General features: G+C 39.8%; 1 protein-coding gene across 1 annotated transcript in view; it reads right to left on the bottom strand.

Annotated features, from left to right (window-relative positions):
- Positions 1–1,738: 1,738 nt before the first annotated feature.
- ZBED1 (zinc finger BED-type containing 1) overlaps positions 1,739–13,762 on the bottom strand; it is a 173,815-nt gene continuing 161,791 nt past the window's right edge. The window contains exon 7 of the mRNA XM_082759827.1: positions 1,739–2,201. Coding sequence (XP_082615953.1) covers positions 2,004–2,201 — 198 coding nt within the window. The 3' untranslated portion in view covers positions 1,739–2,003. The remainder of the gene's footprint in view (positions 2,202–13,762) is intronic.

Consider the following 13,762-nt stretch of genomic DNA (forward strand, 5'->3'; position numbering starts at 1 on the left):
AGTGGTTGTACAAATGCTGTGTAGCTTTGATAGAGTTTAACCTGAAGGTAACTTGGATCCATCTAATTTGAGTAATCCTGGACATACTTCTAGCAGCAATGATGTTCTGTGGAAATGCTATGGCAACATCAAAATGTTGGCTGTCTAGCAGGCTTACAGCATCCGGTGCATGATCCGTGAATAAACAGAGGAATTTAGTTCCCAGAGTGTCAGTCTGGCACATTTCACAAGCACTACATTCAGTTACCAAAAAAAGTCAGCCAGTCATACAGAGAAAGTGCTACAGTGACTGAGTGATAAATTTCCTGCTGCTAACCCTTGTATACACTAATTCTAAGGAGCTAGGAATAAATCATGCATGACTTAATTCAGAGGGGAAATATGCTCTCCTTCCGATTTTTTTATTATCATTGTTCTCATCTGTTTTTCTTTGTTCATACTGCTTTCTGTATTGGCATCTCCTTGCTATTCTATGGACATGTCAATATGCTTTCTTTCAGTTAGATGTGATCTCTCTCTGAACCGAAGACTGGAGAAATGATCGGTGAAGCACCAGGTTTGAGCTAAAAAAGCCCAAAAGGGATATTAGTCCCAGGTTCAGTGCATAGGAACACATTCATGCTGTTTCTAGTCTGCTGCAAATTAGAGCACAACAGTATGTTTACACTCAGTCTTGTCATGCAGTGATTTCTAATCCCCCAAAGTAAATATATGCTTTACATCCACCTATAGCTCTCCTTCACTCTGTATATCTTGGAGAGAAAAAAAAAAATGCAATGACATTTATAGGATTATTCTTCTTTTTCAGACAATATCTAAAAATAATGACATGAGAGTAGGCTAGAGCTTACTCCATTAATAGCAAGAGTTCAGACTCCCTAATCACAGAGTCCATGTTTGAAATCAGCTGTTAGAAATTCTTAGGAGAGGAATAAATACATAACAAAATAGAAAATACCCTGTTGCTGCTGTGCAAGTAAGTAGGAAGGGACTACTCTTCAACATGGAAAAGAGACAGTTTAAAAGTTCGTGTTGAAAGTTTCCAACTACAAAACCCTTAACAATGTGGAAAATGTGGAGAGCACCGACTGTTTATTGTCTTTTCCAAATCACCAATGCTAGTCTTGAAACTCATATGAACCAGGCTCAAAAGCAACCAAAGGAGGTGACTCTTCATGTAACAGGTGGTAGATAAGTGAATCTCTTGCCAAAGAAAATACAAGACATTGCAGACGCAAGTTTACACAGGTTCAGGGGAAAAGGCAACAAGTACTCCATGCCCACAGCTGATACAGCAGGCTAACTGCACTCTGCCAAAATCAGTGCTGCCATTTTTACATCTGATTCCTTCCTCATTCTTAAGGCTGTCCTTCAACCCTCCTCCAAATGAAAACGTTTGAATTCCATATCCCATCTGAAGACCTTATTTATTTACATTTTTTTGTTCTCATCTTCACTTAAAATCTCTGGATAAACTTTGACATACAAAGCTAACATTATGATAGAAACAACATTATCATGAATGCCAAATGTTTGAATTAGAATGAGCTGACATCCAGTATAAAGTGTCTTAAAGATTAATGAAGCTTAAGGAAAGATCCTGCAACTTTTAAAACTGACTAAAAAAAAGGTAAGCTAAATGTACCAAATTGGCTTAAGTTCATCATGCCACAGACACACCATGTTCACCAGGGAAAGTCTTTTCTCATTGAACAAAAAATGAAAACTCAACTCTGCACAAGGTTAAAGATTGTATTTTAATCACAGACTGAAACATCATGATTTACAAAACTGATGGTTAGATTTAAAACCAACCACGTACATCTCTCTGTGGGAATATTCCCCCCACACCCTAGCAGACTAGGGATTCAAGTGAAGAACAAAACTGTTCATGTTTGCCTTTGGGATTGAACAGTGATTTCCAGGATGATGACTGATGCTGCAAGAATTCACCTAAGATGTTTGTCAATACATTTCATTTACCCAGCTGGAAATGGCTTCTTCTAGGGTACTCTGCTGGCTTCATCAGAAATCCCAACCAACTTGCAGCTTTCTGTCCAAAGCCTTTTCTGCAGCTCCTCATCATATGCTATGTCAGCCGATTTTGTCCTTTCCTCATTGTAAAGGTAGCAGCCACCAACTCCTTCCATCTCGGGTGATACAGCTGCATAGATGCTTGTAGAGGCTCCTTCCTCTGGAGTCTGCGGAAACAACAACAACAAAATACATATTCATGAGAGACAGGCATAATGGAAGACTAAAGTTTCACTACAGGACATTACCAGTGACAATCAGCTTCCCTAGTTTTTCATCCTACTTGTGGTCCATGTGCAAACCTGAAGTTGGTAATGAAAAAAATGCCACTTATCCAATGGGCAGAACAAAGATGATTTTTACCACAGTACAATTTTGAGATAGCTTAAAGCCACAGAACAGTTTCATGGAAAACTCTAACCTATTTTTTCAAGACCTAGTCAGATGGAGCATATCAAATAATAGAGCTTTCATAGTCTGAGCTAATAAACCCCAAAGCAAACAGGAATATTAAAATCCCAGCATAATTATTCATTTTTGCAAGACTGAAGGGGTCTGTACTCTACCTAAAGAAGATGAAGGCTATGCTATATGCATAATGTGTTCATTGTAACAATATGACACGTGTATGATCATGAAAATGATGACAGCCAATTGAGATTCGTCAGTTCAATCCATGAAGGTAGGTAAACCAGGGAATTACACTTTACAGAATGTCATAAAGCATCTATAATGTCTGATATAGCATGAGTATTACATGAAAATTGACAAGTGAATAGCTGAGAGTAATAATGCCTTTCATCCTGAAGATATGCAAAGCATTTCCATTTTCCATTCAGAAGGATCATACAGCTATCAACAAATTTATTACAATGGCATTTATTTTATTAAAGGACATATTTACAACACAACATTTGATATGTTTTCTCTTTATCAGTGATATAATTATGAACAATGTCTGCTAGATAATAAGGTGTCATTTTACAATCCCTGCAATATCATTCTACGAGTCATTAACAGTACCAATGCTGTTCATTGCTTTGTCTGCTACACCTGACAGGATGTCTTTTCCTGAAGAACTCACTTGATGAATGAGACAGTGTTGAATAGGTTACTCAGTGACTAATAAAAACAAAACAAAATTCTAAGTCATTTGAAGCTTTTTGTGACAAGGTTCACATAATTTTAAAAAGAAACAACACGTCTTTTTTCTCTCTGCACACTAAATATAACACAACTTATTAGTAAACATTAGTTTATATGATGCATTTGGCATTTAGTCTCATTTACAACTAAATAAGAGCCATGTGTGATTACACAATAAGGCAACGTCACCCAAAGCAAGACCTCCCTGACTGTTGCTGGTGAAGAGCACCCTCAGCATCTGCAAGGAAGATATGTTCCCTGCATGACCACAGATCCATTACCCAAAATGTGAACTGATGAAGAAGGAACTTGCTCTGCTGAGGCACTTCCATGCCCAGAGATCCACTGTGTTCCAACATACATGCTCCAGGGGTTACATACTAACTCCCTCTCCGAAGGTGTTTAAACTGAAGGAAAAGCTACTGATGCCAACAGGTCACTAAGAAATATAATACCACCGTACATTTCTTCGGTTGCCATAAAACAGACAGTTTCTACTTTAAGTTATCACAAAATACATTTCCTATTCTAAGTATCATTTAATGAATTAAGATGATAAATTAGCTCTCTGATGGACTCAGTTAGATATTAATCAATATCTTAGAACAACCTAGGTCCAGATACTTCTGGAGTATTTTTTTAAGATGTCTATTCTGTGAATATTGCCTAGAAAAGCTCAACACTTACAAAGTGCTTTTTTATCTCTTAGTACTATACTACTACTATTTCACCCTTTTTTATCATATGGAAAATAGTGCTATTCACATCCAGTAGATTATTTAAACAACATGAAATTATACTCATGCATAATTCTTTGTAGGATCAGGATGACTCAAAAACACGGTTTCTATGTTAACTAAAAAATGCTCATACAGTGACTACTATCATAATCAATTATGATGAGATATAAAATATCTTAATGCTGTAAAGTAGAAAGAGTAATTGCGAATACAAGCATTCATATTTTATACTAACTATGCTGGATGACAGAGAAAAACCAAAAGTTTTTAATGCACTGCTATGCTTTAATTAAAAATCTAGTGACACGGATAAACCATTACTTCATGCGATGGTTCACTGGACATTATGTTCCTGAGTTCAACAGCTCTCCAGCACAAACAAGTATAAATGTCAATGTCAATGACTCGCAAATCTTAATGACAACAGCTCATAACTAAAATACTTTGGAAAAAAAAAAAAAAAAAAAAAAAAAAAGAATGTCTGTGGGCAGAATTTCTGAGATTATGGTCTTATGAGCAGAGTCTCTACAGTCTCAGAGACTGGTCTGTTTGCATCTTCCCGTAGCATCAGAAATACCATGTGCCTCCACTCATTCGATGGAAAGGGTCTCCCAGGTTATTCAGAATATATCAGGACTTTTGGTTTTTGATGATATGTCAGGTAAATTCCCCACCGGAAGGGGATCTAGTCAAAACAATATCAAATATGAAATAAAGACTATATATGAGCTGAAAGTCAGTTGTTGATTTTACTCATGCAGCTCCAGTAGATCTTTACCAAATTAATTTATATAGCAAATTGTTTCTTATTCTTCAATATAACAAAAATAAAGAGCAGGCTCAGATGGTAATAAAAGTGCTAAAATGACCACACGGCTAGTTATCAGTCTTACAAGCACAATGACATCATCACAATCCATTAACGCCTGCTTGTGCAGCTTTTCATGAGATTTAACTTGATTTTCATCCTGTGTACCATAACCAGTGTGCTGAGCATTAGGTTCAGTGCAAACTTCCCATTTACAGGATTCTCAGGAACCGTGCTGGGAACCTTCTACCAGGTGTTGCTCACAGCAATTATCTTAACACATAAGGGAAAATATACTACAATATATCAAGCAATTAGTGTATACTAATTTAAGTTAAAGGAAAACATTTTTTCCAGTGCAAAGGGAACAGAGTTGCACATGCATGAAAAATTAATTGTCTTGTCCTATTTTCTGAGTGCTTAATTAATACTGAAAGCTTTAATATTTCCTTAGTAGAGAATCTCTTCATTGTTTTGGCATGTTTTGTGTTTTAATGAAGGTAAAAAAGAAACCCTATGCCGGGAGTGCCCCCTCTAGATGAGTGGGTGACCTGTCTGTTTTCTGAGGCTGGAAGGGTGCACATGTTGTAATTCCACCTCTGGATCATGTCCATACCTACATGAAAGCACACTATATCCACCTGCCTATGCACAGTCAAGACTCATTCCCAAAGTGCTAGATCTACTACACAACCAACAGCAACATGAACAGACACATAGGCACTTGCACACGTCCTGCCTCTTTTTTGCTGCCTGAGGAACTCTTGAGAAGGAAGAAGGTGGGAACAGGTTGCAAACACTGGAACAATTCATGATTATTCAGACAGATGAACAAGATGAATTGTTCCAGCAGTGGCAGCCCCATTCCTGGTTGCCAACTCTCCTGGCAGTCCCACAGCTCTTCTTTTACCATGTGATATCTCATCAAAAGATGAGGAGGAACCAAAAAGCCCTCAGAAAAGAAAATGGCCACAAGCAAGAGACTAGTGCCAAAGAAACATATATAATCCATCCTTAGATGCCTTCTACGAAGGAGAGTATCTGAGGGCAGGCCAGAGAACCTGTCAGCTACTCGTTGAATACTGTGATCTATAAAACCCAGGATGTTTGCAGGCAGACAGGCAGTAATAGCAAGCACCCTTCCAGTCACAGGGAATACTATACACTTTGCCAGAATTAGGAAAAAAAAAAAAAAAAAGAATAACAGAATAATATACATTTCATAAAGGATCAATAATAGCAGTTATGATTTGGCTGAACTTGTCCTAGAACAAAAGGGACTCCTATAAATTACACAATGCTTCCTCAGCCTTCAGTTACCAACATGTGATAAACTTTTTTTAACTGAAACTTTGTTTACAAATTTTTATTACATTAATATCTACACAACTATAATTAATATATTATCATAACCAAATAGAACTGGTTTATACTTAACATTTTTTGCATGATTTTGTTTGTTACAGTATTGATCAAGTCTTAAGTGTTCATAATCTTTTGCAATTAACTATTTGTTTTCATTATGCCTTCATACTGCAAACGAGGGCTCAATTTAAATTATGTATCTTTGTATTGCTCATTACATGGGCAGACTGTGAAAGCAAGAGAAAAAAGTTAGCTTGTGACCAGCTCACTTAAGCAAAAGGCAGTCTATAAACAAGAAAAAAAATGACATCATAAAAGGCAATATTTATGCCCAACAAAGATGGTGTTGTTTTAAAGAACCTTTGTCATTCCCTTAAAAAAAAAAAAAAAAAAATGACCCTAAGTGTAAATCATCAGTATAGAATAGTTTTCCTTCAGCACCAAATGGAATATTCTTTTTTGTGCAAAACTGGGACATATACTAGGAGGGTTTATGTTATTAATTATTTTTTTAAGACTTGCCAGTTAACACATTTGGATTAATACATTCTTAAGTGCCATATAATCTTGTCAATACTAGGTGCTAATGCTTGCAAAATGTGTTAGCTGATGATGGTCAGTCCCTACAGCCATATAGCCACGAAATGTCACATCTGTTTCATTTGTCTACGACAGGCACAAGAGTTTAACTCTTTGGAAATCATGTCTGCATCAATTATACATGATGGCTGTACACTATCCCAGTACTCATACAGCTCTGCCTCCATCTGATTCATAGCTCAGAGTTCTGGACAGGCAGCACCACTACAGGGCTCCAGGCTGCATGGTACAGACATCGGTAACCACAGGAAACTGGATAGGAAACAAACCTTATAAGCTCCTATGATTCCTTTTCTGAAATCTATCCATTTTCCCAGTAGCATTTTCAGTGGCTACTAACAAATAATGAGAGCCTTGGTATGTGCCTTAAACACAACAATGAATAGTTTGAATGGATGGCATTGATATACCTCAAATTGCATAGGTTGATAGAGTTATATGACTGAAAAAGCAGTAGTGATACTTGGTATCGGAAAGAGTAGGACTATTACTCTGGCATAGCTTCACCCACTGCTCCCTCATCTCGATCATCTGATTGTATTTGGAACATATTTAATGACTTGAGGATGCTGCCATCATGAGAGATGGTAGCTGAGAGGGTTGAGCAAAGAGAATGGAGAGCAGGACACAGCTGGTAAATTGAGGGACTGACATTGCAGTTGCATTTTGAGGGACAGGAATGATGGGCCATACAGGCAGATGTGCATCCAGGACTGCCTGGCATGCTGGCAAATGACTTAATGCTGAGGAAAGACATGTTAAAACACTTTTATCCATACAGTTAGTGATGGAGAATATATTAAGAATCGGTGGAATACCCCTCAGCAGCAGTAGGCTGGTGGGGAGACATTCATCCACACTGGTTTTATAATGGTGGTGCTGTCTCAAGCACTCATATCCACTACATCATGCAGTTTTCAGTTAATGTGGAAAATCTACTTCTGGGTTGATGAGCTAAAGAACATTCAGTGCTTTTGCCAGGACCTTCAGAGTGCCTGCTCTGTGGCCTCTGTTTTCAAACAGGTGATCTTCCATCAGACCATTCCTGGATCAGGTAACAAGAAGACATGTCTCCATATAGTAACATGTTTCCCAGGTTCGAGCTATGAAGACATAGCAAGAACTAAATAAGTCATCTTTTGGGCCTTTTTACTTGGGCACTTTTGCCAAGGTTCCTTTACTTTTCTCAACATTACTCTGATAATGTTTTGCAAATGTTAGTATTTTGCTGACTTGCCCCTGGACTGAAAAATTGAATATACACCTCACCAGAAACATCATCTGGGATCTCTGAGCAACACTACACATATGCACAGTGGAGCTTAGCAACAGGAATGAGAACACTAAATTACTTTTACTTGGTTTACAAAGGTCTTTTATTTACTTGCTGGCAGTTAATTGAGGGGTGAGCCCCAGTCACCCTTAATGCACTGTTTGACTCTTAAGAATGAAGGCAAACATGAAGCCACCTCAACATGAAATAGTTTGAAAACTGTCAGAAATGGAGAAGCTGGAATTGTGTCCCCATGAATATTAAAGCAAACAAACCTGTGAGAAACAAATTACTTGTGTTCCAGGAAGCACTGATTACTATGATCTGTGAACTACCAAAACATTTCAAGAACAGGTTACTTAAGGATGCAAAACTCAAGGGTGAAATAACAACAGCTGCTCTACTGTCACAGGCTCCTGCTGAATGCACTGGCTAAGTGCTCTCAACACTTGTTTTGTAACTCCTTCAGTGTCTACACCTCCTAAACGTGATCATTGCTTTGAAAATTTAAACCAAAAAGTGATTAGCTAAAAACTAATCAGTTGAAACACTGAATATTGAAAAAAAAGGTTGCAATGAAACCATTATGGTGTAAGGATGTGTCCAGCAACCTTTGATAAATAATGCTGTCGCAGGTGAGCGTAAGTCCTGATAACACCTGTGGCCAGGATCAACTGTCAGATCCCCAGGAAATCAGTGCTGCCAGAGAGGTCTGCAGCACAGCTTTGGAGAGATCTCTGCCATCACCAAAATGTCCTGGTTTCCATCTGTGTTCTGTCTCTCTTCCTATTCTTTCCTGTGTAGCTCACTATTATTCCCTTTCTATCTAATCTCTGTCTTGATTATAGACCAAAAAGAGATAGAGATGTTTTATTGAATATCCAGCTCTCCCTGGAGACCCAGTCAGCACCATCAAATTAATTTCTCTTCAACCCCGAACTTGCAGCAAAGAGAATTCTTTAATAAATTCACTCCATAATGAAATTCTTTAAATTTTGGCTTTAAAAGATACAGCAACTGCAAACAGAAATGGCAGTTAAAATGTGAAGCCTTTATCCTGACAATGTCGTATCTATACAGAAATCATTTTTGAATCAAAGATACTAATACATAATAAAAGGTGATACATTAATGAATTAAGAACACAATGCAATTTTTAAATTTAAAAATAAAATAAAGTCAAAATGTTGAAGGAAATGAGCTTTTTAAACATAAATAATTCATGACTATTCTGGGAAAGAGTGAAGGTTTTCCCTGAGCATCCTAGCAGAGGATGCTGTACAAAACAGAAGCAGAAATAGCTGGCAAACAGACACAAGGGGTATTGAATCCTGAATATCTCGTTCCCTTCCTATTGAAACTAAATTTCCCGGAAAGACATTTCCAAAAAAAATCCAGTACACAAAGATCCTGACAAGGATCATCTTCACATCAGCTCTTACGTAGGTGGCTGAGAAGCCTGGAGACAAAGTAGCACACAGAAGAAAGAAAACATCCCCAGCAGAGTGCAAGGGTCAGCCTTTTGCTCAGGGAGCCCAGGAGCAAGCAGGCATGCAGGCTTCAACGTCTGATTTCCAACAAATCTTCTGATGGAAGCGTTGGTGGAAGGTTTCATTTTGGTTTTGTGTCAGTCTGATACTTTCTGAGAAATCTCTTTTGCTGGAAAATTGCCAAGCAGCTCGACTCTGAAGCCCTAGAATGGCTCTTCTGTCAGACTCAATACATGAGCAAAGGTTTACCAAGGACAGCAGCAGCTACAGCTCTGATCCTGCCTCTTCCAAAGCAGCTGCTCCAGTCTGAGCAGGACCTCTCTTGTGCCATCTCAAATAGCATCAGATGCTTATGTTATCAGGCAGCTGAATGAAACCCCTGTTGGCTGGCCAGCTTTCTGGGCCCCATTGAAGAAATCTCCGTTGGCTTCAAATGTCAGCTTCAACACTGAATTCACTTGCAGATGTCTAAATGCACAAAAATAAATTTACATCTTAATTTCAAACTGAATCTCACACACTTAGAAGTGCTACATAACCCCACTGATTTGAGTGGGAGTGTTTTTTGATCCATATTCTGCATTTTCTAAGCTGCTGAAATGAAGGACTAGACGAATAATGTTTAGTTTTAGGCAATTTTCAAACAGAAGCAAGTACTCAACTTCTCATGACTGCATTTGAGCAGGGAGTTGAAGCTTCAGGTCAAAGTCATTAATCATAACTGAATCCTTTGTTCATTTTGTCAAGCGCAGTGAGGAAGTTTACTTTGCCTGCATGTTAATTCCTAAGCTCGCTTCACAGCAGACAGCAAGGTCTTCAAAGACAGAACTGAGATATCACTGCAGCTACTCAAGTTACATTACACTTGTTACTTCACTCAGCTCTGTAGTAGTAAGCAAAGTTTGACAGATGCCCTGTTGCCCCAGGCATTTTATGAACATCCAGTCAGAGACAGCCACTTGCTGGAAGAATTTTCTGTCTAGGTCTAAATAAAGGCAGGCAACAACAGGGGGAAAAAGCCAAGGGAGTACACAGACTTCACTAAATGCTGAAGCTGCTTCTGGGAGCATGGCAGTCTGTCTGGAAGGCAGGTGATGCCCAGGAGCTACCTTCTGCTTAGGACGCCTGACTTAAATCACTCAGTATCGTCCTGGGTACCTTCACATAATCTGGCATTTTCTGTATTAACTGTATTCACAGACAGGCAAAGTGATTTACTGCTCAGGAGAAGAGATGAAGAAAGACAGCTGGCCTCCTAAATCCCAATCCTGATGCTTTTTGCATGAGACTGCTACTCCTTCTCTGTGGTTGTAAAGGGAAACACACAATTTCTTTGTTTACCACCACTTCTATGGCCATAATTACAGTATCATGTGAGCAATTCAAATTTATCAAAATTATCTTCTTCATTCCTAGATGTAGACTGATCTATCATTAAGTAAGAATACTTAATTACAGCTTAGTATTCATGCTAGAAATACGCTAAGGAACCATCTTGTTATTTTTATTAGCTATTCAAGGCTTTAATTCTGCTGAATTTTGAACTATTACTAACTGAGAAATATAAACTGGAATGTACGACTGCTCCTCCCTCCAACAAAGCTTGTACAGAGGCAACCTCTTTGCTAGGTAGTGGCTGGAACATCTGCCTCATTTAATAACATGTAACCAATTTCTTTTAGTTGAAAACACGATATAAATTTGAATCTAAATGTAAATGGATCAAAATTAAAGAGGACTTAAAACAACAATCAACCATGAAAGCTTTAGAGCTTTCCTTCTCTGAAGCATTATCTCGTACCAGTACATGGGTCATCTTTAGTTTGCTGAATTCTTTCAAATGATGCCAATTTTTAGGAAACACCAAAAAGCACACAGAAGTATTTATGTTTGAAATGGTAGCTGCCTTGTTACCAGACGCAGACAGTGAGAGACATGGCAAGGCTTCAGATGCTGAAGATGATGGTCCTGAGTGCCCATACATGCAAAAAAAAAAAATTTACTTTCTTACCTGCAGGCTCATGCAAAGTAAACAAAGGTTTTATGTATAAGATATGGCAACTTCTCATTTGTAAGCCCTGACCATTATCTTTAACCATTTACTGGCTGTTTAACATTGGACAAGCTGACACCTATCACCAATTTCACAACTTTTTTATCAGGAATGTTTTGGTGTTTTTGTTTGTTTGTTTGTTCGGTTGTGGTTTTTTGTTTGTTTGTTTGTTTTTAATACTTACGAGCACTCTGGACAGGAGTGGAACTCCTGAATATTTAGAAGATAACCACAATATAGAAAACCTTTACAAACTATGACAAGATGAAAAGGTGTAAGACTGTACAGAGCCCAGATGAAATGAGATAACCCCAAATTACACAGGCTAGCAGATATATCACAGGCTGTTCTCTGTGGAAGTGGTACAGAAGAGTGCTGTGCCCAGTCTGACTGCAGCAGTCTGGTTATAGGGGGACGTAGGGCAGGGGTCTCACAGGACTTCTGCCGGTGCCCCACAGCTGTGGTTAGTGGGTGCAAATCCTTTCTTCCCAGTAGAGGACACTTCTCCAGAAGTTGTCACAGGCTTGAATCAGGCAGGCCTAGTGCTTGTGCTAGCAAAGATGGGGACCAGAAAAGGTAAAGTGCACAGACTGACCCAAAGTGACTATAGGGTGCATCAATAGCATGCAAGATGAAGAAAAAATACCTGGGAAAATTGGACAAATTAAAGCAAAAATAGACTTCAGCCCAAATTCTCACATTTGTGTCACAGTGTCTGTCCAGCTGGCATGAAATACGTCCCACAACGGTGTTCTGGCCTTCTGTGGCCAGGTTTCGGAAGCAAGGGGGCTGCAGGGTGGCCTCTGTGAGCAGAGCCCAGCAGCTGCCCTATGTCAGAGCAGAGCCAGCTCCAGCCGGCTCCAAAAGGGACCCACTGCTGGCCAGAGCTGAGCCAGGGAGAGACACTGGGTGGGCCTCTGGGAGAGCAGAGTTAAGGAAGGGGAAAAAAACTGATGGGCAACAAACAGCAGCTGGGAGAGAGGAGTGAGAAGCGGCCCTGTAGACCCCCAGGTCAGTGCAGCAGGAGGGCAGGAGGTGCTCCAGGCAGGCAGCAGCAGTTCCCCTGCAGCCTGTGGAGAGGCCCCTGGTGGAGCAGGCTGTCCCCCTGCAGCCCATGGGTCCCACATGGAGCAGATCTCCACGCTGCAGCCCCCCCATGGGTGGAGGAGCCCCCGGTGGAGCAGGTGGATGTGGCCTGGAGGAGGCTGCAGCCCATAGAGAGCCCCTGCAGGAACAGGCCCCGGGCCGGAGCTGCAGCCCGTGGAGAGGAGCCCATGCAGGAGCAGGGGGCCTGGGGGGAGCTGCCGCCCACCCGTGGGGGACCTGTGCTGGAGCAGTTTGCTCCCGGGGGATGGACCCTGTGGTACGGAGCCATATAGGATCAGTTCTTGAAGAGCTCAGTTTGAGCCTGCAGGCTCAGTTTGGGAAGGACGGCATCCCATGGGAGGGACCCCACACTGAGTGTGAAGGAGAGGAGGAGATGAAGTGTTAGGAACTGACCACAGCCCCCATCCCTGTCCTTTGGATGAGGGAGAGTGAGGGTTCTGCATGGAGCATCTGGGGCCACAGGGGCAGCATAGCTCTGCATCCAACAGAGCTCCTGTGCAGAACGAGAGACATCACCTCTGTCTGGCTGCAAGAAGCTTCTAGCAGATCTTCAAATAGGACTGTCCATGCCCTGACTGGTGTGGGCTTCTGTTTTCAGAATAGTTAGCATATTTAAATGATAGTTTTACAATATTTTCCAAGCTGAGAAGTAGAAAAGAAACAGAAAAAGCCCAGACTGGAAGCAGAGAAAAGTAGTGAGGAGGGACGGAATCTTATTCTGCAAATTGATGTTTCCTATAATTCTAGTTCCTGGCAACTTCAGCATTTAACCTGGAACAATAAACTGAAAAAAAATATATATAATCAAGGGGGTTATATTATGTCTGTCCTGTGTGATATATTCCAAAGATGGAAAACAAGAAGAGTAGATTTACATTCTACAGATATTTGAGTAAAAGAATGCAAATAGGTGACAGTGACTCAGTTTTTCTAACCCAATCTTTCTGACAGATACAGTAAACAGAATCAGTCAATAATTACAGATTATACATCCTCTGTTTTGATGAAAAAATGTGTCCAATAAGTTCGAGGTACTTCTGTTTAAGTAATAAAATCCTTTAAAAAATGACAGTTCATTTCATTTTAATTGCACTCATCTTTCACCTGAAAGCAGCTTGTAAAAATGTAAAGCATTAGTCATCTCAT

This window comes from Aythya marila, assembly GCF_965140915.1.
Source record: "Aythya marila genome assembly, chromosome: 1".
Classification (NCBI taxonomy): Eukaryota; Metazoa; Chordata; class Aves; order Anseriformes; family Anatidae; genus Aythya; species Aythya marila.